Source organism: Pyrus communis, chromosome 17 (genome assembly GCF_041283825.1).
Source record: "Pyrus communis isolate YQ-2024b chromosome 17, ASM4128382v1, whole genome shotgun sequence".
Lineage (NCBI taxonomy): Eukaryota > Viridiplantae > Streptophyta > Magnoliopsida > Rosales > Rosaceae > Pyrus > Pyrus communis.
The window spans coordinates 9,886,981-9,914,801 of NC_142581.1; the positions used below are offsets into that span (position 1 = coordinate 9,886,981).

General features: G+C 36.9%; 2 protein-coding genes, 1 long non-coding RNA gene and 2 pseudogenes across 7 annotated transcripts; 1 reads left to right on the forward strand and 4 right to left on the reverse strand.

Moving 5' to 3' along the window:
- Positions 1 to 50: 50 nt before the first annotated feature.
- Positions 51 to 27,688, reverse strand: LOC137709093 (putative oxidoreductase At1g06690, chloroplastic; annotated as a pseudogene). The gene is made up of 10 exons (XR_015958419.1): positions 27,487 to 27,688; positions 25,200 to 25,300; positions 25,092 to 25,132; positions 24,808 to 24,972; positions 24,692 to 24,714; positions 24,489 to 24,561; positions 24,202 to 24,369; positions 4,016 to 4,098; positions 3,872 to 3,934; positions 51 to 326 (listed from the first exon to the last, which is right to left on the reverse strand). The product of XR_015958419.1 is annotated as a putative oxidoreductase At1g06690, chloroplastic (transcript).
- LOC148689432 (phytoene synthase, chloroplastic-like) lies at positions 4,388 to 7,204 on the forward strand. Its single transcript, XM_088689036.1, has 5 exons — positions 4,388 to 4,617; positions 5,809 to 5,859; positions 5,946 to 6,118; positions 6,227 to 6,462; positions 6,674 to 7,204. Exons 1-5 carry the CDS (start codon positions 4,473 to 4,475, stop codon positions 7,053 to 7,055), a joined length of 987 nt encoding a protein of 328 aa, XP_088545162.1. The 5' UTR covers positions 4,388 to 4,472; the 3' UTR covers positions 7,056 to 7,204.
- Positions 7,557 to 11,120, reverse strand: LOC137707583 (BTB/POZ domain and ankyrin repeat-containing protein NPR1). 2 transcript variants are annotated; one of them, XM_068446485.2, is made up of 4 exons: positions 9,771 to 11,120; positions 8,680 to 9,409; positions 8,274 to 8,471; positions 7,557 to 8,018 (listed from the first exon to the last, which is right to left on the reverse strand). In XM_068446485.2, exons 1-4 carry the CDS (start codon positions 10,320 to 10,322, stop codon positions 7,813 to 7,815), a joined length of 1,686 nt encoding a protein of 561 aa, XP_068302586.2. In that variant the 5' UTR covers positions 10,323 to 11,120; the 3' UTR covers positions 7,557 to 7,812. The 2 variants fall into 2 exon arrangements, 1 of the variants encoding a protein (XP_068302586.2); XR_015958418.1 differs by having other exon boundaries at positions 7,891 to 8,018; positions 8,202 to 8,471; positions 9,771 to 11,016.
- On the reverse strand, positions 17,703 to 21,151 carry LOC148689433 (uncharacterized). 3 transcript variants are annotated; one of them, XR_015958714.1, is made up of 3 exons: positions 20,839 to 21,151; positions 20,330 to 20,374; positions 17,703 to 18,454 (listed from the first exon to the last, which is right to left on the reverse strand). It is a non-coding gene; the product is annotated as an uncharacterized LOC148689433 (long non-coding RNA). The 3 variants fall into 3 exon arrangements; XR_015958713.1 differs by having other exon boundaries at positions 20,330 to 20,722; XR_015958712.1 differs by lacking the exon at positions 20,839 to 21,151 and having other exon boundaries at positions 20,330 to 20,806.
- LOC137709091 (uncharacterized) lies at positions 22,736 to 23,718 on the reverse strand (annotated as a pseudogene).
- Positions 27,689 to 27,821: the final 133 nt, after the last annotated feature.

Here is a 27,821-nt window from a genome sequence, read left to right on the forward strand (position 1 = left end):
ATTTGAAATATGTCAAATTTGCTACATCAATGGTTAGCCTGCAATCACTCTTAAATTAGATATGTCAAATTTGCATTAGATGTGAAGTGTGTACATATTTTTGTATAGAAGAATTTACAGCCCCGAGGCTTCTGTAAGAATTTATAATTTTTCAACAGGGAAACCGGTAACAGGCTTTATCTCTGTAGCCAAGGCACGCAATTCGGCTACTTCTTCACTGTTGAGCCGCCATCCAAGTGCACCTGCAAATTCTGCAGCGTGTTCTGCATTTTTGGCTCCTGGATTGGCACAACGTTGCCTTGGGCTATCAACCAATTTAGGACTACCTGTTAGACTGTCTACGTACCCTAAATAGGGATCAAATCATTCGTAGTTCATTATCTCACTACACTTGAATATTCATCACATAAATCGTTATGTCCCAACAATATACCACAATGCATATCATACAATATTTCAAAGAACAAACGACGAAGCACAATCATATTCTCTAGCCATATTTATCAACAAGTCTAATCATAACAATAACAATGATATCCAACATAACAATCCCACATGACGTTTAACATTTCCACCTCATCCATCACATAAATCATCATGTTTCCCACATAAAATCACAATTCATAGCATGTAACATCTTAAAGAATTCACAATGCACAATATTATTCTTTAGAACATTGATCAACTAAAATAATCATAATAACAACACTAATATCCAGCGTCATTCCACAATCACTTCAAGTAACCAATTCCATGAATCAAGGAGGCACGATATTCACATTTAATTACGTTAATCAGGCAACAAGATCACATATTAATGCATGAAATTTAATAAAGGAATTCTACATAATTCCCTGCCTGGATTCCAAGTAATAACATGGTAATTCTAATTTATAGACATAACATCTACTGTGAGCAATTCTTACTCACTCGAATCTAGGGTCGAACTAACCTTATGGAAATGAACAAGAGCAAGGATTCCAGACCAGTCAACGGAATCCAAAATATCTAGTGTTTCTCGTAGTCTACCCAAATCTATCACATGTATAATCAGTGCTTACATCAGGGGAATGGTGCACTGGCCAACTAGAACTCGGATAAACTGCAAAGCACGGGTGAGTGACAATTATACAAGTATGTGATATTCAATAAAAGAAAGACCATTGATCACTGTTTATAAACCTCAAATATAAATTCGTAAATATGAAAACATAGTCAAGTCTCTAACAACTCTGAAGGAGTCACTCATACATCCAACGGCTTTTCCCATTCAAACCATCAAGATTCTCAAAAACCATCGCTCATATGTACATTAAAAACTAGGGCTAGAGGAATGCAGTTCGGCTGAAACCTACATAAGTAACCAAACAAGAAGTGGCCCCCCCCCAAAGCGGATTAACCAAGCAGAGCCACCCCTAAGAAAGTAACCAAGCAGGTAGTGACCCCCCAATGCGGATTAACTAAGCAGAGTCACTCCTACAGCTGTTAGGAAGTGATCACCCAATGCGAATTAACCAAGCATGATCACTCCTAAGCATACATGGCCATAAAGATCGCCTAACACAGATTAACCAAGTGGTATCCATATATATTATGGTCCCCCAATGCAGATTAACCAAGTAGGACCACTAGTGAGCCCCCAATGCGGATTAACCAAGCAGGGTCAAGATAATCAGGTAGGTAGTGACCCCCCAACACAGATTAACCAAGCAAAGTCACACCTACAGAACTATTAGGCAGTGATCACCCAACGCAGATTAACCAAGCACGATCCATATATAGTATGGTCCCCCAATGCGGGTTAACCAAGCAGGACCACTAGTGACCCCCCAATGCGGATTAACCAAGTAGGGTCACAGTCCCCTACTAGCCCTCAATTTACAAAACACTTTAATATGCAATTCGAATCACTTTTCACAAATATTATGAATCCATGAATCAAATCACATTTAATAAAAATAGATCGATGACCAATTATAAAAGAATCACATTTTAACACAAAACTCATTTATAAAACCATGTCATATCCACAAAGGATATTAATACACCGAGACAAGTCCGCAAAGCTTCACTGAGTCTCTAGTAATACTAATTTTAGTAATGCAAATGGTTCAAGACCTGTTGACAAAAATCAACGGTGGGGTCTACACCCTAGCAATTTAATCCGGAAGATCCGCACATCATAATCTAGATCTGTAACTTCCTAAGGTCCACATTATGCTCAAAGAACAACATACTAAACTCTCATCACGATTCGACGGTTGGATATCTGCCAATTGCTAGAATTAGGTGGTGGTTAACAATTAATTTAACTAACTTAGAAATCCAATTCAGGAAGATCCGTACGCCGGATTCCTGATCTGTCAGTTCCAGCTATCCTCAAATATTACAATCTATAACGCATTCAAGTTTGGTGACGATCCAACATTCGGATCGTCGATTCAACTTTTGATCAAGTGATGTATCATAATGAAGCTAAGTTCAAACAATCAAACCACTTCATACGGATATCAATTATGAATTCAGGGCATCTAATTGGACTTAGAAAGACATCGTCGGCCCACTGGCCACGCACCACCGCGGGTGGTGGTCGGCTGCCCTGACTCGCCAGAAAATTCAACTATTTCCAAAAATTACCAAATTTTACAAGCAAATAGATCTCAGTGAAGTGGAGCAAGTTTTATACCTATGGCCAAGTCCAATTTGGTCGGGAAAAACTCCAATTGCCCTCGAACCCGCAGAAAGACCTAGAAATGGGTGTTTCTCGATTCATCGCCAACACGAACTCTGACGCCTCATCCAATGCTTGAGCCTTGCTCCAGGGGATGAAGGGAGTTTATTGGTGGTGGTGATCAACGTCAAGCGTTGTCGAAATCACCGTAACATGAGAAAACTCGCAGGAAAACCCTCGGCACTTTGTGGCTTCGACCTAGAAAATGGAAAAGAAAAATGGAAATCTAACACTACACGGATGTAGGACTCATCAAGAGCTTTCCATGGAAACCAAAATCATCAAAAACAAAAGTCGGATGAAGGAGATATGGCCGGGTCAAAAATGATCATTCGCGGGTCAAAAATGACCCAACTCAGGTCTCTTTCCTTTCCCCTCCTTGCTCTCTCCTCTGATTGGGCTGCTCCTCTGCTTTTCTCTCCCGCACTCTCTCCTTTCTTCCCTCTCCCTTGCTGCTACTTGGCAACTTCTAAACATTTATTTCCCAACAACTAAAACGTCTCTAATTTCTTTTCACGTACGGTTTTCACCTACGCGTTCATGAGATCGAGCACTATTCAAAAATATAAATTATGACCTCGAAAGGTCTACGGAATTTAAATAATTAATTTCGAAACTTCTACCCTCATAACTTGTTTAACTAAAACCTAAATTCAAATAAATTAATATAAATTCCTGAAAAATAATATAAAATCTCAATAATACAAATACGTTGGTTATAACAGTGAAATCCAGGAACGGGATTTCACAACAGTAACCCGACTCGCATTAAAACCCAGCAAAGAGAACAAACTATATTTACACATTTTAATACCCCAACACCTGTTTCTGCATTTCAGAATTCTTGCCTGATATATCAATATGTAGTTTAATGATCTTATATAGAAAACATGAAACTACCAAGAGTTGGACTACATGTATAAAAGACGGTGAAACAAAGAGTTTCTTTCAGCATGAACTGGAAGTTGCAACGGTATCGATGAAGCGTTTCATACTCGTAAAGGGTCCAAAATGGATTAACTACTAAAATACTGTACTTTTAGGGATATTTTCAGCCATGCTTCCACATAAATGAAAACTTTAGGGCTTCTAATATGGAAAAGATAAAAGCTAGTTAAAGTCAAAAGAGCATCAACAAACCTGTGTGTTTGTTTTACTGTACTTTTCTCCTATTTCCTTGATCCGGTTCAGCAGAGGTTGGAGCTGCAGATAAACGCAATATTTTAGCAACACAATTTGGAACTTAATCTGTAGCGGGCTTTCAAAGTATTGACTATGATTTACCTTTGAAAGAAATTCAGGAGTATAAATCTGTCTTCGAGGGCCAGTTGGGGGATTTTCAGGTGTATACTTTCCTGTAAGAGCACCTGCATATGCATAAATAGTAGAAATGTCAATCTTCTCAATCTCTTTCACCCCTGGATCACAGACAAACTTGACTGCTGTGGAAACCAATCTAGTAAGATCTGAAATTAAAGGCCGTAATCGTTGTAAGCAGGGTTGTGCAGAGATTCAAGTAACAACATATGATCCAAACAGACATTTTTATCAAGAATCTACTTTTTTTGTTTTATTTATTTATTATGTTTTAGAATAACTACATCCCCTTTGTTTTGTTAAAAACTCTAAATATTTTACCCGGAAACCAGATGTTTGGAATTTTTGACTATCGCTGGTTGCAAATCCAACCAGATCTTCAGAGGAGAAGGTGTATGAAGTGGTGCTGAAGCAGGCTGCTCTAATGAGAGAACCGAACACGGTAAAAAAGAAATCTTTGGATTTGGATGAACGGATTACTGAAGGTTTGAACAACTGGGATTTACTGAATAAGGCGTATGACCGGTGTGGTGAGGTCTGTGCAGAGTATGCCAAGACTTTTTACCTAGGTAAGTGACTTTTCTGGATTTCTGCTGCTCTCTCTTCGTCTGTTTCTGTGGATCTGCTTTTACTGTCTGTTTATCTGTTTAGTTTTGAGAAACACTAACGAGACTTTCTCATAGCGTAACTCTCAATAAACTCTTCGACGCCTTACAGTTTAACGTCAATTTTTATGTTAATATTATATAATTTTATGCAAAAACTATGAGGTGTCAGAGAGTTTGAATTTTCTGGTTTTTTGTTTAATGGGATCGCGTCATTTTCGTGGATATACTAATTACACTGTTTTAATAAAGTGGACTGACCACTTGATTTTGTATTCTTTTTTTTTATTTCCCAGGCAATTGAGTGCACATCTTGAATCGCTTTTTTCTTCGAAACGTTCACACGTGAGTCTTGGGAAGTAGTTTATATTATCATTCACTAAACACTTACTTGGAAAGTCATGAACTGGGAAAGAGAGAGAAGGAAATATAGTTAATCTAGTTGACCGCTTTTTAAAATTTTTTTAGGTATTTGATTGCGTATAGTAATGTGAAATTCCGACTTTTTTCTGATTCTATGTATGCGAGTAACGCAAGAGAAGTCGGCAATTGGAATCATTTCAATAATCATGTTTTACTAAACGCACGGAAGTTAAGAATCTGATTAATTCAAATTTTCATTCTAAGTAATGGAAAATGGAGAAATTGAAAAGGAAATTTGAGGGCAATTAGATGCTCAAATGTAACTGAATAAAAACGGTTCTTTGTATTCTTTTGGATAGGATTGCAGTGGTTGCTAGTCTGTCTCACTTTGGAAAAAAAATTTAGTGTGTCGGGAACACGGTCTGGTACACAAGTGTCATAATACAATTGGTTGAATTTTTATTTTTTTTTCATGTTTCCAACTAATTGTATAATTACACTTAATGTATCCGGCTATTTTTCCGGCACACTGAAAAATCTCTTCTCGCCTTGTAGTTGAGATAGCTGTTTAAGGTAATGTAATGAAAGTAATGAAGATTCAGATTCTAAGTTATCAAATCTTTAAGGATAGGCAGTGCTTCTTCACATTCCATGTTGTTTAACTTTAGGTTTTCTAACAATTGTTGTAGGCAGCACAATTTGGAGTTATTTTTGCTTCCATTTTTCACTTGAAATGGATATTTATGAATGGGAAGGAAACTGTATTTACCAACTTCTTTCTGCGTTCTTCAGGGACATTGCTCATGACACCGGAGCGGCGACGAGCTGTTTGGGCAATCTATGGTTAGTGCAGTCACAGAATTTGTGCCAGAATTAGTACCATCCCTTTTGGTAAATTCTAAATGAAGAGTTCTGCTTTTTTTCTGCAGTGTGGTGCAGAAGGACAGATGAGCTAGTGGATGGACCTAATGCTTCATACATTACACCCAAAGCTCTTGACAGATGGAAGAAAAGACTGACAGATCTCTTCGAAGGCCGGCCTTACGATATGTATGATGCTGCTCTATCTGATACAGTCGCCAAGTACCCTGTTGACATTCAGGTATAGATACCACATGCTCAAGATCAGAGATTAATTAGAACTCTCTTTAATCTATCGAAATTTGGACGTACCGAATGATTCCCCATACAAATTTTGATATTTTGACAGCCCTTCAAAGACATGGTAGAAGGAATGAGATTAGACTTGAGAAAATCAAGATACCAGAACTTTGATGAACTTTACCTTTACTGCTACTATGTTGCTGGAACTGTTGGATTGATGAGTGTTCCGGTAATGGGGATATCCCCGGAATCAAAGGCCTCAACAGAGTGCGTTTACAATGCTGCATTGGCCCTTGGAATTGCTAATCAGCTCACTAACATTCTCAGAGATGTTGGAGAAGAGTAAGTTTCGTCCCATAATACATGAGTCCCTTTAAACATTACATGTTTAGAAACTCGTGTTGCCATACTGTGAGTATGAACCATTGATTAGTCTGATCTTTTCTTGATTGTTGTCGAGATTCACAATCTGACAATATAAACATTTATTTGGCAAGAGAACATCGCACATCATATCTAACTAAAATCTTGCTCTTTGAATTGATCATTTTAGTGCTAGGAGAGGAAGAGTATATCTCCCACAAGATGAGCTTGCCCAAGCCGGCCTATCAGACGATGACATCTTTCGTGGGAAGGTGACTGACAAGTGGCAAAGTTTCATGAAGGGTGTCTCAGCCTCATCAAAGAAAGCTAGGATGTTCTTTGATGAGGCTGAGAAGGGTGTCTCAGAGCTCAACTCAGCTAGTAGATGGCCAGTATGGGCATCTTTGTTGCTGTACGGGCAGATTCTAGATGCAATTGAAGCAAATGGTTATGACAATTTCACAAAAAGGGCATATGTGGGAAAAGCAAAGAAGTTAGCATCATTGCCTGTGGCCTATGGAAGGGCCATTTTAGGACCCTCCAAATTAACTAAGCAGTTGGTGCCTAGATGAATTAGATGTTTAATTAGATATTTAATTAGATGGTATTTTGAGGTCTCAATCTCTAAATTTTTAGCTTACCCTATTAAACAAAGTCCAACTTAAAGTTGGGTCTCTAAGTTGAAATATGTAAATTTTTTATACTAATTTTTCTTTACTAATATCTTTGTGTAGATAATATCGTTTGTTCCAAAAGAAAAAGATTTGTTAAGTTTCTTTTTTAGCTGATCTAAAAGTATAATAAAATTTAAATACAAAATTTAACAGCAGTAAATAGCCGTCAATTTACAAATTAGTGGTAGTCATTAATGTGTATTGGGAGTGCTCGTCATGGTGTGGTTGATAGCAATGTTCTAAATAAAGACACTATACATTAGTCGGGCGGTGAACTGGGACCTAATGCCTCGGCGAGGGCCTATGCAGACTAGGTGGACTTTAAATTCTTATATAACATATATATATATATATATGTATATATAACTGTTATACATAATTGTATTGAGATAAAAAAAATTGCAAAATAGAATGACATATAGATTATAAAGTATCAGAACATACTGAAAACATGAGGAACAAACATATAAAGCACAATCCCAATACCTTAAGCTATAAATTACAGATTCATATATCTCATTCTATTTGGAAGGAAAAATACAACTTAAAATTTATCAAAATCTCTCACTGTTTACTGCAAAATATATAATCAGCACCATTTCCTAACCTTGCGATTTACCCCCTCCTTCAGGGAAGATGAACACGATGACGAGAATCACAAAGCTGACCGGTTTTGTTCAGCTATGTCCTTGTAAAATGCCTGCTGTACATCTTCTTTAGGTTCCAAGAACCGCATCCTCTTGATTCTTTGCCCTTCGGGAGTGCCCTTTTCGAGGATGAAATCCGGCATGTCCAACTCATCCTCCAAAAACTTATCAAGCACTTCTGAGCAGTTGGGGAAGAAACGCCGCCCTATTTTCACTGCCACCACCATATCAAATAACTTACTGATTGTTAAGAATAAATCACGAAACAAATAATCAAAGCATTTGGTAATACTAACTTCGCCATTGCAGTGGGGATGTTAGACGGAGACCAATAACGAAAGCATTTGATAATTTTCAAAGAGGTTAGGCATGAAACAATGCTTGAAACTTGACATACATCATAACACGCTTCTAGGAAAACATGTAATCAGAGGGTTCAGGATATATGTCGGAGGTTAAATGGTCATGCCAGTATTAAGAAGGGCTTGCATTTTTGTTTGGAGTCTTTTGGTGCGTCCAGAGGGCTTTTCATTCAAATCAACTTCTCGTAAGTTCCCACTTGATCCTCTTGATGCTGTAAGGCCAGTGTACGCTGATGTTGAATGAGCATCTGCTATTTCCATAGCAAGCTTGGCCTCAGCAGGAAACAACAGCCGCGCAAATGCCACTGAAAAATTAGGAAAGCTGTTAGTCATTTTTTTCGATGACAAGAGTAAAAAACTGAGTGAGTGTAAATTTCTTGATGGCATTAAGAATGAGGCAGGCGAATGTGCCAGTAATTTTGACTTTATACTTAACACAACTTCCACAATTCATGACCTGAACTCGAATGTAATCCAAGGGAGTGATTTAATCTACAAATTAAGAATGATCACCTCTATTTTCTAGATAGTCCAGCCTCACGTGCAAATCATCGGCTATCTCCTTCGATATGATTGACATGTTTCCAGAGATTGAGTTTCTCTGCATCTCTCTCTCTAGAAGATCGATGCACAATCGGTCTTTGTTAGATTCCTGTCCCTGCTGTGTGTTCTCCCAAAAATCCTTTGGTCTAGTCAATCTCCGGCAAATTGCAACAGGAGTTTGACCATTTGAAGTAGTTTCCGAGGCAGAGGCTCCCCATTTCAAAAGAGGAACAAGAACTGCTGGCAGCTTACGTCTAGCTGCCACATGAAGTGCAGTATGCCCTCGGGAATTGCAAAGGTTGGGGTTAGCCTTGCCTAGACCAAGAACCTCCTTAACAACCTTAGGATCACAGTATGCAACAGCATAGTGGAGAGCGTAAGCCTCATCTAATGTAATACCAGATTCCTTCAGAAGAAGCCCAACCAGTTCAACGTCATCAGAGTCTAATGCCTTGTGGATACTCCTGATTCTCTCATCCTCTACCGGCTCCATTTCCTGAGGCTTGGGACGGATCAATTTGATATCATTTGAAACTTTATGCGGAAGCTCTTTCTCTATAGCCACGTTGTCAAGATCTGACCTTGCTACCATCTGGATGCAGTGTAAGAGCAGCTGATCCAGTTGGCAGTGGAAGGCAGCTACAAGAATTGGGATTATGTCTTCAACAAGCGCTTTCTCAACAACGTTTGAAAGGTGATGCTGCATAAATTGATGGAAATTGTCAGCACAAACCACCTAAACGTTGGCTAGTGTTGGCATACCTAATATAAACAATACTTGCTTACTCTTGACTTGAATAAATATGCCACTCAACAGGTAATAATAGACATATAGGCATTTGATCGATGAAACCGTAAATCCTGCTATATGAATGTGTTAAAATCTTAAACTTGCAGAGGTAAAATAAGTTATACCAAAAAGTCTGCAAAGTTTTCAGGCTGTAAGTATAAAAAGTCTGCAACAAATTGCAAGCAGACAACGAGAGAACACAAATAATTACCTTGCACGGCACACAATCATTCGCAAAAGAGCAACACAAGAAATCAAAGCTTGAACAAACCTGAACAAGCTGAACAAGCTCCTTCATCTGGAAAGTGGAACAAGCATACATCAATTCCACAGCGTAACTGATAGCAGGGCCGCACGCATCATGCGGACAACGATCATCAACACACGTGGATACTTCTCCAGGAGATGGATTAAGCTTCCCAGTGTACAAATAGTTCAAGAAAACCTTGAAGGCTTCGTAGCCAACCCTGCCGTTTGGAACCAATTCAGACATGAGATACCTCGGTTTACCTTCCTTCTTTGCATCATCACTCCCCTTCCTAAAAAGGTCCTGAAAAAACTGACTCCGGGAAGCCAATATACACCGATTGACACCCACGGTGTTTCCCTCAACAACAACCTCAGCGTCACTACAGTCATACTCATGATCAAGTAACAGTCTCTCAAGATTATCACTCAGTTTCCTTAGACTCAAATAAGGTTCAACACTCGGTGCGGGTTGAGAACTGGCCGAGGAAGAGGCAGATACATGGTTACTACTGGACCCATTTGACAGATAGGAGGGGGAGGAAAAGCTCAGGGACAGTTCATTGACATTATCCATGGCTTCCAAAATCTATGCAGTTCTGTCTAAGCTTGACAAATGCTATGAATAAATGATCCAAGAACCCCAAAACCACCCTATTAAGAGAACCCGAAATCGGGTTGATTCTCCTGCACAAACTGCACAATCCTATGGAGAAATCATATCAAAACGTACCCAATTTCTCCAAACACAGTAAAATTGCTCAGAACTATCAAAAGCGAGAAATATTCTGAACCAAAATTACCCAATCTCTCAAAAAGTCCAAACTTAATTCCAGGAATTACCCAGTTGCGGAAACATTGATCAAAATCCAAAAAATAATAATAATAATAATAAGCAAAAGGATTAATTTCTAATTCTACAAAAAGCTAGGCACCCAGTTGGAGACAATGAATCCTCCATATCCAGACTTGAGCTTCATAACCCATCAAATCTAAAGCTTCCAACTTTCAATAGTGAACAAAAAAATATGAGTAAAAAATTCAAATCCCCGAAAAATTTTGAGAAAATTTCAGAGAAAAATGGATTAAGATTGCAAACAAGGACACCCTTTTGACAAAGAGCTTGAAAGACCTCAGACTTGACCAAAAAAAGCTTCGGGCTTTCAAGATGATGCCCTGAAATTCAATGAGATTTTGAGGGAATATGGTATAAAAGCCGCACTCTCTCTCTCTCCTCTCTCTTTTTCTCTCTGTCCCTCTCTGTCTCCCTCTCTTTCTCTGTCTCTATCTGAAAGCGAACAAGGAGTTGGCTACGAAGGCAACTGGTCGGTGCAAACGGTTGACTGGAAGTAACAAGACAAACATTTACATCAATAATTAAGATTAATATGTTATTAGACTATATTAAGAATAAAATAGTGAGCTATTTATTTTGTTTTTGTGTTTTGTAGGATTTGTCAAGCAAAGAAAAGAAAAATAGCACGAGTGGGTTTAAGTAACAAATTCGTCAAAACTGCCTGTGCAGATCAGCTGACTTTGGAAGCCAGTACCGAACAGCTCATAATGAATTAGAGAATGAGGCTTATATGGTTGGAAAGCTACGGATGTCTATTTTCTAGAGAATATCGCAGATTGTTAATATCATTTTTCTAGAAGAAGTTATGACCGTTTTAACACTGAAAGGTTCACAAGAGGCTGAGCAGTTTGTAATTGCAATGAAAGCAATAAACCCAATAAATCTAGCAGCCAAAACTGATGCAGCCAAGAACAAGTCAACTGAAACCTATTCAAATATAAAAGGGAATGGAATTAAAGATGAGGATTAAGAGGGAGTAATTGGCATAAAGTCTACCCAAAGAGTTACAATTGTTTTACCATTTCCTCTCATTTATTGTCATCACTAAATGGCTATTAGTGGGTGAGTTATGGAAAAGAAAATGGGGCAGCAAGTTAAAAAGGGAAAAAAGGCAATGTAGCAGTGGGGCGGGGGGAAGGAAGGAAGAGGAGGCCTCATTCGATTTCTTTCGATTCTATCTTCTCAAACTCATGTCTTTCTTTTGGTTTAATTTGAGAATTGTGTAACTAAATTTTTAGTAGTTAGGGGTTGTTTTGAAGCCCTGAATATGATTGTAAGTTTGTTATGACATTTTGTTTGAATTACTTTTATGAATGGATGAAAATTGGTTCACTACTTATGTCAGTGATGAATTCTTTATGTGTTTTCTACGGATACATACTTAGTAAGCATATTTAGGATTCTAATGCTATGAATATGTGTGTGCCTGCCCTTGTCAAATGAGGACCTACATATGTTCTAGAGTAGTACTTGTTAATTGCGATTAACATGTGAATCAATTTCTAGGATAAGTAAGACAACACTAGTACTTACGATGCCTTGTGATGACTCAAACTCTTTTCGTTCTTAATGATTTTTACTTGTTAAATCTATGAACACGCCATTCTAGATTGCATGTTAGGGACTAAGTTAAGTTGAAAATGTCATTCTCTTAACATACTACATAAGAAAGAGTAATAGGTTGAGTTCTAACATTGAGCCAACTTGAGCATCTTCATTCGGAAATAGAAGGAATTTGAATGAAACATAACATGTTTGCATGATTATTTGGTGGTGGATAGCAATTCCCCTAACTCGTTTTTCTTAATTTGCGAGCTACTTGAAATTTGATTTTGTCCTGTTTTTGTTCGATTTAATTTAAATAGAAAATCAACTCCAAAAATCCCAAAAATTTGTATAAGTGTAGCTCTGTGTGTCTAGTGTTTGCATATAAAATTTTGTAGACTTTAGATAAGTGTAAGTTGGTCTAATAATTATTTTTCGGTGGTTGGCCAGTAGGGATAGCAGCCCAGTTTTTGTGACATTTTAAGTAGTTAGATAAAACAATCTTCTACGGAAAAGACCCTTATTTTCATATGCTACAATTGACAAATCTTAGTGTTAATAAGGAAAATCAATAGGATATTTGTGTGCTACTTTGTGGTGTGCAATTAATCCTATCAAATTTTTGGCGCCGTTGTCGGGGATTGTTATTTCTAATTACTTATTTTTCTATTGTTTTATTTTCTTGTTTAGTTAATTTTTTTGTTTTTTTTTTTTTTATTTCAGGTGCTCTTTGTAGTATATGCATATTCAAAGGTCCAAGAGCATTGACCTAGCTTCCTAAGATCTTGAGCTTGAACAAACACTTCAAAAGCTTCGAGAAATCAAAGTGGAAATTCAAAGTGCGAAGACCAGAAACGTGTTAAAAGTGAATGGGCATAGACTCAACCCATATTACGAGTCTTTTGCGGAGCATGATGTGGAGGAACATTTGGTTATGTCTACCCTTGAAGTTGATTGCAAAATTGAAGTTTGGGGGTTATCACTTGCTTTTACTGCAAATTGGGGAAGTTTTTAGTCCAAATGCTTTATTTTGTTTCGTACTATTTTATTTTATTTTATGCATTATTGTGTCTTCTGACATTGGGGACAATGTCTAGTTTAGGTTTGAGGGTAAGGATTGAAAAATTGACCAAATTGAAAATTTTCATCCCTTCGACTAAGAACTGGTTTGATTTGTGTCTGTGTTGTTTCTTTTTGTTTTCTTAATTAGTTTTGTTAACTCGAAAAAAACCAAAAACATTTATAATAAAAAATCCGGAAGATTTGAAAATCCAAAAAATTGTCTTGTTTTATTTATTGTTTTGAATTAGATTTTTGTTAGTTTCCAGACCTAATGATACAATTGGAGTGAATTTTGAACCAGGGTGACCAAGAACTTAGTAAGCATGTGTTGTGTGAAATTCCTGATTATCTTGTTAGTTTTGTACATATTTAATCATTTTTCAAAAACCAAAAGTACATAGCCTTGTTGATGTGAAACTAAAGCATGACTTAAAGCTTCATATGTGAATATAGTGACCATATACAGCCTATGTGAGTTTTGAGCCTATTGAAAGTGTGCATTTTTCATACTCATATTCTTTCATGTATGATGAACTTACATGACTTACATCTCTAGAACTTCGTAACGATCTTTCGAAATGTTTGTCATTGATTGCATGAACTTGAAAAGGATAGAGGCATTAGGTTTATCACCATGGCCCAAATAAGCATGTTTCCTAAAGAAAAATGACATCATTAGATTGCCAATTTGAGCCGTATATATTGAGCCTTTTTATTTCTTATCACCAGATATGTCTACCCTTATATCTTACACATTTTTCCTTACCCTTTCCAAGCTAGCTAGTGAGCAATGTGAGATTGTCTTATGAGAAATGTTTGTGAAGTACTTTGAAGGAGTTTGGCAAAAGAATAAGTCTGGGGGTATTTCATGTTTGTATTTAGTTATGAAAAAGAAAAAAAGTCAAAAAAAAAAAAGTTAGAAAAAAAAAGAAAGAAAAAGAAAAATTGTATACAACGCAAACAAAAAGTATTTTTAAGTTTCAGTTTAGGGGTGTCGTTGGAGGTATTAGTAGAGTGGCTGAAGAGCTTGAGTTCTTATAAATCTCAACAAGAGAATTGCTTGCAATGTAGCTTGGAACTTGTGTTTACCTATCATTTCATTTCTATAACCCTCTCCCTAAGCCTCATTACATCCAATAAAAGTCCTCTTGATTTAAGTTTTGCAATTATGATTGTGGAGTTGTGATCTTTATGCAAGCTTATGGTAGATCTTTCACATTTGATTCTTTGAGCGAAACACGTTAAACTAAACATATGTGTGATTGAGTGTATGTCCCATGAGAAGGTCACTAGTTTGCATGTGGTGTTTAAAAAAAAAAAAAAAACTGGAAATTGCATTAGTATGGCTATTACACACTACATTTCAAGGATGATTAGAAGGTTACTGCTAACGTTTGAATACAGAAGATGAGCTTGTATTAGCTTGTTTGGTGCTAGCTAAGGTTCTGATGATTTGTTTTCTTGAATGAAATTCTATGAGGGTCATCCCTTAGTTCCCTTCTTGAGAATTTGACCTCCATGTTAAATTTTATATGTGAAGTTATTAGTATCAGCTGCAAAAGATTTATTAATGCATTAGTAAAGAAAATCGTCAATTAGTTTTTGATTCTCTAAATCTAAGTCTATTACTTTTACTACATCTTATGGTCAAAACCCTAAGTCTATGCCATACAATGAAAACTAAAACATTAAAAATACAAAACCATATAACTCCATATCAATAAAGCTATACAATCATTATTACAAAATGACAAAAGTAAACATATTCACCACCAACACTAACCCCACACCATCTCAAGCTACACAAACCTCACCACCACATATCAAAAGTGTGAAGGACTATTGGGACCATCAAAAGTATAGATAAATCATGGAAATAAGATAAATACTACTCACTATATTTTGGAGGCTTTCCAAATTTATGAAATTTCTACAACATGCTCACATTTCATCAAAAATTTACTCGCAGTCCACCAAATTTCAAGGATTCCCGACGAATTTCAGAATTTGAGAGTCCTGATCTAAAGCAGAATTGATTCTCTCTCGCCAAAATTCCTAATTTGCCAAACTTTAGCTTTTCAGATCTCTCTAACCGGATGAGGAAACAGTATAAGGGGAAAGGTAAAAGCCCTCCACCAAGAGGCCACAAACAGTATAAGGGGAAAGGTAAAAGCCCTCCACCAAGAGGCCACATGAGTCGTCAAGTGCGGTTTTTTAACGAAAAATTTGACGAGTTATTGACGGAAGTACCGCATCGATGTGCGGCACTAAATGTTAGGGACCAAATTTATTGATTTTCAAATTAAGAGACCAAAATGATGAGTCAGACCATTCGTGATAAAAACTCTTATGATTGAATCATAATACTCATCTGATTGAAGATAATCAAAATCTTTGACTCAACTTATGAATAACGTGTTGTAGCATAAATTTAGAAAGAGAAAAGAAAAGAAAATCAACATAAAAAAGAGAGAGAAGGACTTGGGATTTACACATTATTTGTTTTTGGAATATAATCTTACGGCAGACGATATATAAATGCTACATATAATTGTCATAGTAATTGTTAGCCTAATTGTTATTCCAATTCATAAGTTTTAGTCCTTCGTGTTCAGATGACATTGGCTGACAACTGTGCATTTCAATGAACTCGAGCACACTGGATACAATCTCCTCAAATCCAACAGCAGCCGTCGTATCCACAACCACCTTGGGAACATCGCCCAAATCATATTCCGTGCACCCGCCGTACCCATCCAACAGCCTCACCATATCCCTCCACGTGGACGGCTTGTGCCATTCGGCTCCACCCTCAGCCGCAGCGCGGCGCTCGAGCCTCCGGCGCCACTCAGCCTCGTCCTTAGGCTTACACTCCACGACCAGCACGCGGGCCCCGCACGACGACGCCAGCTGGGTCAGGTGCTCGAGGTGGGCCCTACGGGAGAGGGGCGAGTCGATGATGACGCTGAGGCCCAGGCGGAGCTGCGTGGACGCGATTTGCCAGACGACGCTGTAGGACGTGTCGTTGAGCAGGGCGGAAGCGGCGGCGTGGTGGGACTGGAGAGCTTGGAGCTTGTCGCGCACGTCGTCTTTGTCGATGAGAGGGAGTTTGAGGGTGGAGGATAAGGAGTGGGCCAGGGTGGATTTTCCTGTGCCCGGGTGGCCTTTCATTGCAATTAACATTGGAATTCTACCTCCTTTACCTTCTACCTTCGCCATCTCCAAGGGGATGCAAATACCGCATGATTGGGGTTGTTTTTATGTTGCTATGGACCCTAATGGGGGCAAAGCTTAGTCACTAAGCTTATCCTAATCTTATTGGTTTCTTTTCAGATAGGCCTGTATGACTAGGTAGAGTTAAACGTGATTAAAATTTAAAAGATTCAGTTTAGACGACAATAATAATGCGGTCGGCGCATTTCCGCACTAATCTCTCTTATGATTGGCACACCTGGTCATAAAGTTAACGCTGCGTTTTCGGTTTTGTTTATTTACAGTGAATAAGTGAGATTGCCAGTTGGCTCCTATGGTTTTCACCAATCCCTCTCTTTATCTCTCACCATGGGACAAGCTTGTCGTTGCCTAAAGGATATATAGGGTAGGTAAAACATTTTTTATTCCCAATTTGTTGCAACATTCCACGTGTTCCTGATCTATGTACATGTGCATTTTAGATAATCCAAGAAGTAGGTTTAGGCATTTTTACAGTTGAAAGAGGAGGATAACCACAAAAATTTGACCATATTCAATAAAAAGGGAAATATATCAAGAACACGTCTCCTATGTTGGAACTTGTGAGGGACTGAGAGTCCCACTTCGCCCATACACCTTTTGAAAGTCCTCTTTATATATATATGGCTGTGATATCATAAACGTTCATATCAATTTCATCGTTCTTTTTGATCCTTTATAGAAAAACACATAGTAAATTCATCAAGAATCCAAGTTCGAGCGCAAGAATTTAGGTTAGATGGTTGTATCTTACAAGATAGACGTCCGTGAACTTTTGCATCGGTGTAGGGGCAAATTTCTGTCTTAAGAGATTGCTACTGCAAGTCTCTATCTTCCATAAACAAGCAAGTGATTATTGTTGTGATTTTATATGTAATTTTATTAATTGTTCATATTTTGGAATGAAATTGTCATTCGAAATAAACTGTGCAATTATTATATAATTATATAATTGATATTTGATTGGTTCTAACATCCTATAGGAGCATTGAACTTTGCGAACGTTTAACAAAGATTTTCACTTCAAGCTTGTTACTGGTATAAGCTTATCTGAATTGTTAATCAAACCAAAATCATTGCTTTCGCCCGTTTTCGGATAACGGATCCGAAGCTAGAGTTTGGATCCGAAACTGTGCAATTTTTTGTATCGTTCACAGGAAATGTAGTCAAAAATAAATTTCCCGGAGAAATACACTTGGGGAGATCTAAAACGATGAATGTGCTGACAGAATATATGACGATGCGCCTAATAAGAGAGCAATGGGAACGTCAAAGTGGCTTGTAGATTCAACTTCATATACTACATCATATAAACTACACCAGCAATACCCACCACTGCTAGGGCTTCTTCTACGCAGCCAGTGTCCGCCCATCTAACAAACTACAACATACAGTTGAGATTCATTTGTAATCATCACTTACCTGGCGCCATTCCTACGCTTCTTCCTCGAAGTTGAATTAACCGGAGGAGGCTTCTGGCGTGCGGTCTTGGAAGTCGAATCAACATGTGTCCAACGCTGTGACTTGGCCGGTCACGCAAGTTTGCTGCTCCATTTCTCATCACATACAAACCTGCTGCTCCATTTCTCCTCGATGGCATTCTCTTAATCTCAGGCTCCTGAAATTCTGGCAATGAAGCTTCTCGAAGTTTAGAATAGAGATGATAACAGATTCCAGGCTGGCAATGGCTTGCTTGGCCCTCTCGCTGCTTGGTATTTGCCTTCGATACCCAAGAAGATTAAAGAGTTGATACATTACCATAAGGATCATAATTTTTTTTTTCTTTCATCCGACCTGTATCAATAACATAAACAACATCATCTATGGTGATGGCAGTTTCAGCCATATTAGTCGAAAAAACAATTTTACGGCAACCCTGAGCGGCGCGTTTGAAGACCTTCTTTTGCTCAAAAGATGGAACCATTGAATGTAGAGCTATTATCAGAAACTTTGAAGAATCTCTGAAATGGGGATCAATAAGAATCTCTCCCGGGTCTTATTTATATCATCCCACCCTGAAAGGAAAACAAGGATGGCTCCATCTTTTGAATCATTACAAATTTTTTTTAATAATTGCTCTATAAGAACCACATCAATATTTTCACTAAATAAGCATTCAAAATCTTGATAAATTTTTACCCCAGAAAGGGACATGCACTGGGCTTAGATGGAAGTTTGCAAAGTAAATCTACCAATGTTCCCATGGGAGCAGGTTTTATAACAGTTAACATCAACCAAAATACGTCATAAGTGTAGGCACTCACCTCCATGCAATTTACTAGGTGTTTCCTTGATCACAAAACAACCTACCTAGCCGTCTTGCCTTTATCCAACAAACTCTACTTGCATGTATCAGATTTTCATGTAACATTATAATTTGGGAACTGTTATAAGCACTCCAAAAATCTCATTTTACACTCCTCACAAGTGTATTTTTCTTTCTAATTATAGAAAGTTTGGAGTGCCAAATGAGATTTTTGTAGTGATAATAACAGTTCCCTATAGTTTAGCCTCAATATTAGAAGTACAAGTTTAGAAGTATCTAGGCTGTAACATTAAAAGTGAGCCGTTTTAATCCTATTGTAATCCTAACTAAATATAGCAAACTTTTGTCCTACTCAATTACAAATCTCCCCATGGTTCTAACAAGCAACCCCCACTGGTTTACATTGTTCTGTCATCACTATGTTAGCTTGATACTCCATATTCATTTAACATATATTGAAAGTTCAGAAATTAACTCCACATTAGTATCAACCCCATCCCCTTTAGCAGTCACTAATAAATAAGGCAATTCCCACATCACCAAAAAAGGGTTTGATCAACGTGCACACCTGATGAGGCACAATGCCTAGATTGTGTCATCCAAGATCCAAAGTTCAAAGTTCAAAATCTTCTCAAAAAAAGTTCAAAGTTCAATTCAATCATCCAAAATGAGTTATAGGACCAAAGTCTAGTGCAGAATCAGGTCAAACAATTAAATACGTGCCAGATTCAGGAACATTAAATATATATATATATTCGATGTAGCTTACTGTACCATATATAGAAATTGAGGAGCTTGGATTTTAACCTATCATGCATCAGTGTCTTTGTTTTTTTTTCTTTTTTTATTTTTTTGTGTGTCAGATATCATGCATCAGTGTCTAAGCATTCAACCCACAACTATGTGGTACGAGTATCTCATCACATATAAATTTACAAGTTCATAAGTATCCTGCTAACAGTGGTGTTCATGTTCCTCAAAGTGCTCTAAACCAGATAAATCTGCCTCCAAATTCATGACTGAAGATAAATCCCACTATTAGATGACCAGCTTACCAACCAAATAGGGTTTTCTTGCAAGGGCAGTACATGCACTCCACAAATGCCTTAAGACAGTAAAACATCCTTAATTTTTCTTTTTTTTTTCTTTTTTGAAACTAGGGTATCCGAGTCTTTAACCCAAATAATCACTTGGCCCTCGACCTCGCCCACAACATTTGGGGAGCGAGAAACTCTAGCATTTTCTAGGTGGGTACCGTGGTAGAGGGTCGAACCCCAGACCACTTGGGAGCAAAACCAAGGACCTGACTGCTAGACCAACAACTCTTAGGTAAAACATCCTTACTTATCAAGCTCTAAGTTGCTTTTCTTATCTATCAATTTTTTTCCAATCTTGCTACTCCTCGAGTGATTTCAACAGAAATCCTACTAAAAAAGTAAATGAACAACTGCAGCTCTAAAACAACTATACACTTCATTGCATATCATTGCTAAGACACAGAGAAATTTGTGAGAGTGGCCTAAATAGGAAGAAAAAGATATGAAATGAAATTCCTTTGAAACAAAGGTTCAGGACACATTGTGATAAATATACCATAAAGAACACAAAGCAAAGAAATCGTAACCTGTGTTGTCTTTCCGCACCCAGTCTCACCAGATACAAGAATTACCTGTTTTCAAACATAGAACAAACATTAAGCCCCAAAAAGTTATGTACGAAATACATTCAAGTCAAATGAAGGTTAAATGACGTAGGCAAAACAGAGATTCTAGTAAACAGTAACAGACCCAATCATTTTCAGGTAAGGTATTATCACATATTTAACTTAAAGTAGGGAATGTAAAAATAATGTCGTGCTTAATGTGATCATAGCTGTTAACTTTTATTTGTTACAAATAGCGAATAACTTTTAAAGCACCAAGTATGTAAATTTCAAATTATCCTGGTGAGATTCAACTGTCGATGTAATGACATCCTTGTAGGATATAATTGGAAGCTTGGACTTGTCTTAAAAAATCTGCATGCATAAAGCCACAAAAACCTTGTCATGCTGAGACTACTATTTTGAAAAATATGACTTCAAATTTGTGTAGAATGATAATATGGGCACAACATCGGTGAGATCAGAAGAACCTTTCACAAGTCAACGTTGTTCTTTATTTTAGAAGCAAGTGATGCCACTTCTTTGCAATTTCTTACTTGGTCATCAAGGGCTTGCGACACTTCGTGTCCCTCTTCCATCTGGGCGCTCTCATTCTTATCACTACTTTTCCCAGACACTTCTAAGTCCTCCACATGAGCACAGGGTGGGTAACGTACGAACAAGTCACTTAATACTTCTTTTGTGCCTTCGGAAAATGTCAAGCGAGTGACACTTGGTACATCACTGTTCCTTCTTTCTAACTTTGTAAACGGAGATACACTGCTGTTCCCCTTTCCTATACAGAGATCATTAGTATAATATTGTTAATGTACTTGAAACTAGTCTAATTAGATGCATTCATCAAACTTGTTGCTATTTTATTTCTTAATGTCTCTATCTCATGTGCACCCTTCAACTTGATAATTTTGATATTCATCATCATCATCATCATCATCACTACTATCGTTTTCTTCACAAAAGTCCATGAAGTCATCAAAATGGTGATCACATTCAGAATACCTCTTTATGTAGTTATGAAGAGCCATTGTAGCAATGACAATCTTCACTTGCTTATTGAACGGGTAATTAGACATATCCCTTAAAATTGCCCATCTTTTCTTCCATACCCCAAAAGTTCTTTCAATGATGCTCCTAAGAGAAGAATGTCTGTGGTTGAATACCTCTTTATGACCATTGGTTCAGCACCCCTACGAAAGTCCGGGAGATGATATCTTTCACCTTTATATGGTCCCAAATAACCTCTCATTTGTGGGTACCTCGCATCTACCAAGTAATATTTTCCTGACAAATGAAAATTTTGTTTTGTATTGTAATAATTATGCAAAGCAAGTATGTAAAATGTTATAATAAAAGTATGAAGATTACCATTTGGAGGCTTAGAAAAGTTTAAATTTGGATTTCGTAGCACGGATAGAAAAACCTTGTATCATATGCAGTGCTTTCCCATCTGACACAAGCAAATGTGAATTGCGTGTCAAAATTACATGCATCCATAACATTTTGAGTTGGTATTCCTTTCCTACCAATGTATGAAACTTGATCCGGAGGTGGTATTGAAGCCTCATCATGCACTCCATCTATGGCACCAATACAATCCTAAAAATAATAACATAGAAGAAAACCGTCAACCTACACTTATAATTTGCAAATAAGTTAGAAGACATTTCAAACTTTACCTTAAAATAAGGTATGTATCTTGTATCTCTCCTTATTTCTTGGGGAATGCAATGAAACTCCGAATCCATCGGTTTGATAATATATATTGCCATCTTACATACGATATCCAAAATAGCACCAAAATATCTACAACAATTTCACTAGAATGTTGAAATCTCTCTTGAGCTAATCTATTTTTCACACCATGTCCCAACATATGCAAGAACATTCATAATATTTCAGTTGCATTCATTTTCCTTGAACTTTTCAATCCATAATTAGTTTGCAAGTCATTAGATACTCTATAAAAGACATCTTTGTTCATCCTAAACATTCAGCATCGCACATCATTTCATTGTAGTACTTCCATCAACCAAATATTAACTGTATGGGAAGAATTCATACATGGAGTTTTGTGGACATATTTTAAATAATATGTTTCAACAACTCTCGCTACAGCGCATATAATTAGACCATTATCCAACTCCTCAACATCATCATCAGAGGTGTTCATATTGAATATACATGTAACCTAACACATAATTCAACATTCCACAAGTCATAATCCGGCATTCAAGAACAAGTCAATCCAACGTTTAACAAGAAATCATAATCCAACATTCAATAGACACAAAATACAAGCAACATTCAACACATAGTCTTAATGCAAAGTACAAACCACACAATGTCCTAATTCATAGTTATAGCTTCTTATTGTTCTTTGTTGAACATATATTTCAACCAAGTCAGCTAGACTTCAGGATCTTGCATCGTGGTAAACACATCTCGCTTCTCTGCAGAACAAAATAAACATGTAGCAAACAACCATAACTCGCTAGGTGGCTCACAACCAAGCAATTGTGCAACAACCGCTAACACTTCCGGAATACTACTACCTATATGCAGCGACCTCATCAATAAGTTTGCAGAACTCCTAGTTTCATAAGCTTCAACAAAACGGTCAATTTGACCACAAAGTTTTGCAGCACCTCCAATTTTTTTCCCTTTCTTATCAACCTTCTTTTTTTGCAATTCTCCTTGGTTAGCTGCTTTTTTTTTCCCTTCCTACTTGCTTGCCTTAGATCCTGCATAGTCTCAGTTTCTTCCTCATCATATGAATCAATTTGTCCTCCAGATTCCTCTCTTGACTCTGGTGGTAGTACTCCAGATGAAGGTGCCCAGGCATGTTCACCGGTAGCAACTGTACTCGAGAACATCTTATCTAACTTGTCCTCCATCTCAGGACTAATGCCTTTTTTTCGCAATTTTCCATATTCTTTGTTTATCTACAAGTGAGAAAGAATATGGTTAATACACATTGCATGATATCATAATACATATCAAAAGATAAATATACAAACCTAAATTTTATTATTCCACCACTACTCAGAGGCATCAATGATACCCTTGCTCGAATTCCACCCTAGGCCAGTTTCTTTACCAACTAGCACTTTCCACAACTTCCACTCATTTTTAAGTGCATCCCACTTGTTTTTCAATTGCTTTTTTTCATAATCATACCCTGTCTCTGCCTTGAAGTTAGCTCTAATATTTGCATATCCATCTTTGTCAAAGTGAGTGCCCGGACGATGTCCGACCTCAACCTCCTTGATGCAAACATCGCAAAATATAGATATATTGTGCGCATTCCATGTAGCTACATGATTTGACGAAGATGCCCCCTTCTTTGCCATCGATACCAACTACTAATTTGTGTATATACGTACATATATATATATATATATATATATATATATATATTAAAACAAGAACAAACGATATTGTAATATAACCAAGAAATAACCAATAAACGATCCACATACAACTACAAAAGATTACTTCACAGTTTGGGTTCAAAAAGTTTGGCCTAGCCAATCTCAAGACAGAATTCTACCATCCACAATAGATCAGTTTCCAACCAAAGGTCATTATTAGTTTAAAACAAGTAGACCTATATAGCATAAAGAGCAAGATTTTGCAGCATAATTAGTGAGAAATAGCAGGTCTGTATGAGAATGGACAAAGACATTTTCTCCTTACTCAAAAGAAACTGGATCAAGCTAAAGGAAAGACAACACATTTTCTCCTACTAAACAAACAAAGAGATGATGACGATAAATGCTATGGCTGGATAAATGATAAGAATATGGTAAGAAAACACGAGGTTCCAACTTCACCTTGAGCAATAGGCGAATGGGCAATCAAAGTGATCCCAAGTTCATCACAGGTAGACTTCACTCCATTCTCCTCTGGTGCCCTGTATATGAGGCTGTAATTCACTTGATTTGATGCTAGTGGGATACCTCTCTTTTGAAGTTTTACGTGTGCCTTACGCAATCGCTTTTCTGAAATAACAAACTTTATACGTCATGTTCTGGTTAGGAGCATCTATGATAGAAATTTTTTCCATGATTTGAACTGCTAATTTTAACCAACAATAAATAGATAAAAGATTGAATTATACTGCTGTAGTTGGAAACACCAACAGCCGTCACAAAGGCCTTGCTCAACAGAATCTCCAAGACCACCGAGATACCCTGAAAATTGATTTCCCAAATACACCTCTACAGAAACAAAATGTAAATATTATATGTAACCTCCTAATTATATTAGATGGACAAATTAATTCAATGAAAAAATGGTGTTACATATGAAGTTATGAACAACCTTCATTTCCCAATATTCCAGGCCTGAAAAATAACACAAACACTTGATAAGATTTTGTAGTTAGCTTAGCAGAAACAAGTATTTATACAAAAAGCAAAGGCTTATAAGGGACATACCAATGGAGTTGATACAGTTCCATCGAAGAAAGTTCAAGGCGATTAAGGGAATCCTTGAGGGCAGCTATGACACTTTGACGGCCCAGCCTTCACGACAATGCTGCGAATTTGGTTGCGACATCAACCTCTACTCCTGGATCCTTCTGTTTCCTTTCCCTGATAAATCTGTGCGAAATCCAGAGTAGTCTACTAATATTCTCAAAATGCAGAAACTGACGACAATTTGCTGTACTCTGTTGACTTGAAACAAGAATGATGCAGCACAAAAAATTCCTACAATGTACATTTCTAGTAGAGTTTCATAATTCACAGCACCAAAAGAAACCTGCAAGTTTAGATAACGATGAATTTGTTTTGACTGCAACAAATTTCATGGAAGAACTATAAGACGCTTTTCTCATCCTGGAGCCGTACACTTCAGCAGTATCAAAGAAGGTTATTCCACCATCAACACTAACATCGAAAGCAGCTTTAGCCGCTTTCATCTTCCTGTCTGCAGTTATTACCAAACATAATGCCATCACAAACACAATTGAGTAATTTAGCATAAAGATGAATAATACAAATGCAACTCACTTCTCATGTTCAATCTGAAGCCGGTGATGGGTTCACATTGTTATTGAAGGTGCAAAAGGTGAGGCAAAATTAAAAAAACAGTCCTTTATGTGCTAAAAGTTTATCTTTTGATCCAAGTGATATTCTACTTTGATCTAATCTAAACTCGAGTGCATAGGAGGACATCTGCTTTGGCCAATGTGGTTACATCGAGGTCTGCTATGATATAAGTTAGTCTACAAAGACATAATAAAGGCTCAAAATTTCTCCAATTTAAAAACAAATTCTTAGTTATTTAATCATTTCAATAAAGTATAAGTGAAATTTCAGCAACTTAGGCCATCTCCAATCGAAGGATCCAGAGGTCCGAAAATAGCCCAAAAACCGTCTCCAACCAAGGGCTAGGCCAGAGAGCTCGTGGGCTCCACGGAATCTGAAGCAGCCAAATGGCCAAAGGGCTGGCCCAATCTAGCCAGTCCCGGGCTGGCCAGAAATTTAAGAATTATTGTCGGATATAATCGACAACATTGTTATTAATCTTGTCGGTTATATCCGACAGGGACAAGAATTCTTAAACAAATTTTTTAATCCAATGGTTAGCTGATGTCAACTAGTAGTTACTTTTGAATTTTTTAAAATTTTTTTTACAGTTTTTTTTTTTTTAATTTACAAAAAAATTTTCCTATAACTTCTATTTTTTTTCTATAACTTTTATTTTACAAAATTTGTTTCATATTTTTTTTTAAATTCTTTTTTTTTTCTATAACTTCTATTTTACAAAATTTGTTCATATTTTTTTAAAATTCCATTTTTTTCCTATAACTTCTATTTTTTTCTTTAACTTTTATTTTACAAAATTTGTTTCATATTTTTTTTAAATTCTATTTTTTTTTCTATAACTTCTATTTTACAAAATTTGTTCATATTTTTTTAAAATTCCATTTTTTTCCTATAACTTCTATTTTTTTCTTTAACTTTTATTTTACAAAATTTGTTTCATATTTTTTTTAAAATCTATTTTTTTTTCTATAACTTCTATTTTACAAAATTTGTTCATATTTTTTTAAAATTCCATTTTTTTCCTATAACTTCTATTTTACAAAATTTGTTTCATATTTTTTTTAAATTCCATTTTTTTTCCTATAACTTCTATTTTACAAAATTTGTTTCATATTTTTTTTTAAATTCTATTTTTTTCCTATAACTTCTATTTTACAAAATTTGTTTCATATTTTTTTGAAATTCTATTTTTTTCCTATACTTCCTAAGCCATTATACAACATTAAATTAAATTAAGTAACATGAAACAACATTAAATAACATTAACAGACATAGAAATTATACAACATAAAAACAACATTTAACAACATGAAAGAATGGATTGACCTGCTGGACATCACGAAGCAAACGCTCGAAGACATGACGCCTGATCCGGGAACGACGTCTGAAATCCTCTTCTGCGTACACCGAGTTGGGGTTGAAGTAGTTATTCATCAGATTGGCATGATTCATTGCTTTGTCTTATGGTTTGTAAGAGCGACCATCAACAGAGCCACCCCATTGAGGTTGTTCCTCAGTTAGCTGACACAACATGGCCACAGCCATGGCTGCTGCTCTGTTTTGTTTGTTGCGCCTTACTTGAACTTCTTCATTAGACTCCTCATCTTCTCGTCTCATTTGTGCCCATTTTTCTTCCAATTTGTAATTGGATGAGGACCCCCAGTTGGAATCCGAAGAGGATCCAAAGTTGGAATTCATTGCAAACTTGAATTGAAAGAGATTGAATTGAAATAGATTGAATTCAAAGTTGTGTGAATTATAGTCCAATATCCACCCTATTTATAGCAAAAAAAAAATTCAAATCCAATGGCTAGCTGACGTCACTTAGCCGTTCGATTTGAATGTAAGTTGTAGTTTTAAATAATAAATTATGTTTGGCCCTATAACCCTCGGTTGGAGACGGTTTTTTGTAACAGGGCTAAAACAAGTCATATGGCCCTTTGGCCCTCGGTTGGAGATGAAAGCAAATATTGCCCTGTACTATTAATTAAAATATTAATTTCTTGAAAGGCCAAGGGGCTAAAACGAGCCTTCTGGCCAGCCCTCGGTTAGAGATGGCCTTACCATCCCACTGGAAGTTATTCCAATAACTGGAGTCACCCCATGACCAAGCTCCAATCCCAAGCCTTGTCACCTTCAAATTAGAGCCACCCAATTTCACCTTATCATCCTCTGCGGTCACATTCTCAGAAGCAACAGCTCTAACCCTAGGAACTCTCCTTTCACTCAAAGCAGAAAAACATTCACTGCTGACATACATAGCCATGGTTCCTAGGAACCAAACCAATTCAAGAAACACAAAACCAATCCAAAATAGCAAATGGGTTTTCGAAGTCGAAAAAGTTTGACAAAAACCAAGTCAAATTTCCAGAAGTCGGAAAGTACTTTTCTGAAAGTGA

What these genes read in the sequence shown, in the direction of transcription:
- LOC148689432 (XM_088689036.1), top strand. Translation starts at nt 4,473, where the DNA reads ATGAGAGAACCGAACACGGTAAAAAAGAAATCTTTGGATTTGGATGAA. An exon ending in AGTACCCTGTTGACATTCAG is followed by an intron (nt 6,119 to 6,226) that starts GTATAGATACCA and finishes ATATTTTGACAG; the next exon opens with CCCTTCAAAGACATGGTAGA. An exon ending in CTCAGAGATGTTGGAGAAGA is followed by an intron (nt 6,463 to 6,673) that starts GTAAGTTTCGTC and finishes TGATCATTTTAG; the next exon opens with TGCTAGGAGAGGAAGAGTAT.
- LOC137707583 (XM_068446485.2), bottom strand. Translation starts at nt 10,322, where the DNA reads ATGGATAATGTCAATGAACTGTCCCTGAGCTTTTCCTCCCCCTCCTAT. An exon ending in AGCTTGTTCAGCTTGTTCAG is followed by an intron (nt 9,410 to 9,770) that starts GTTTGTTCAAGC and finishes CAATTTATGCAG; the next exon opens with CATCACCTTTCAAACGTTGT. An exon ending in GCAAGCCCTTCTTAATACTG is followed by an intron (nt 8,019 to 8,273) that starts GCATGACCATTT and finishes TGGTGGTGGCAG; the next exon opens with TGAAAATAGGGCGGCGTTTC.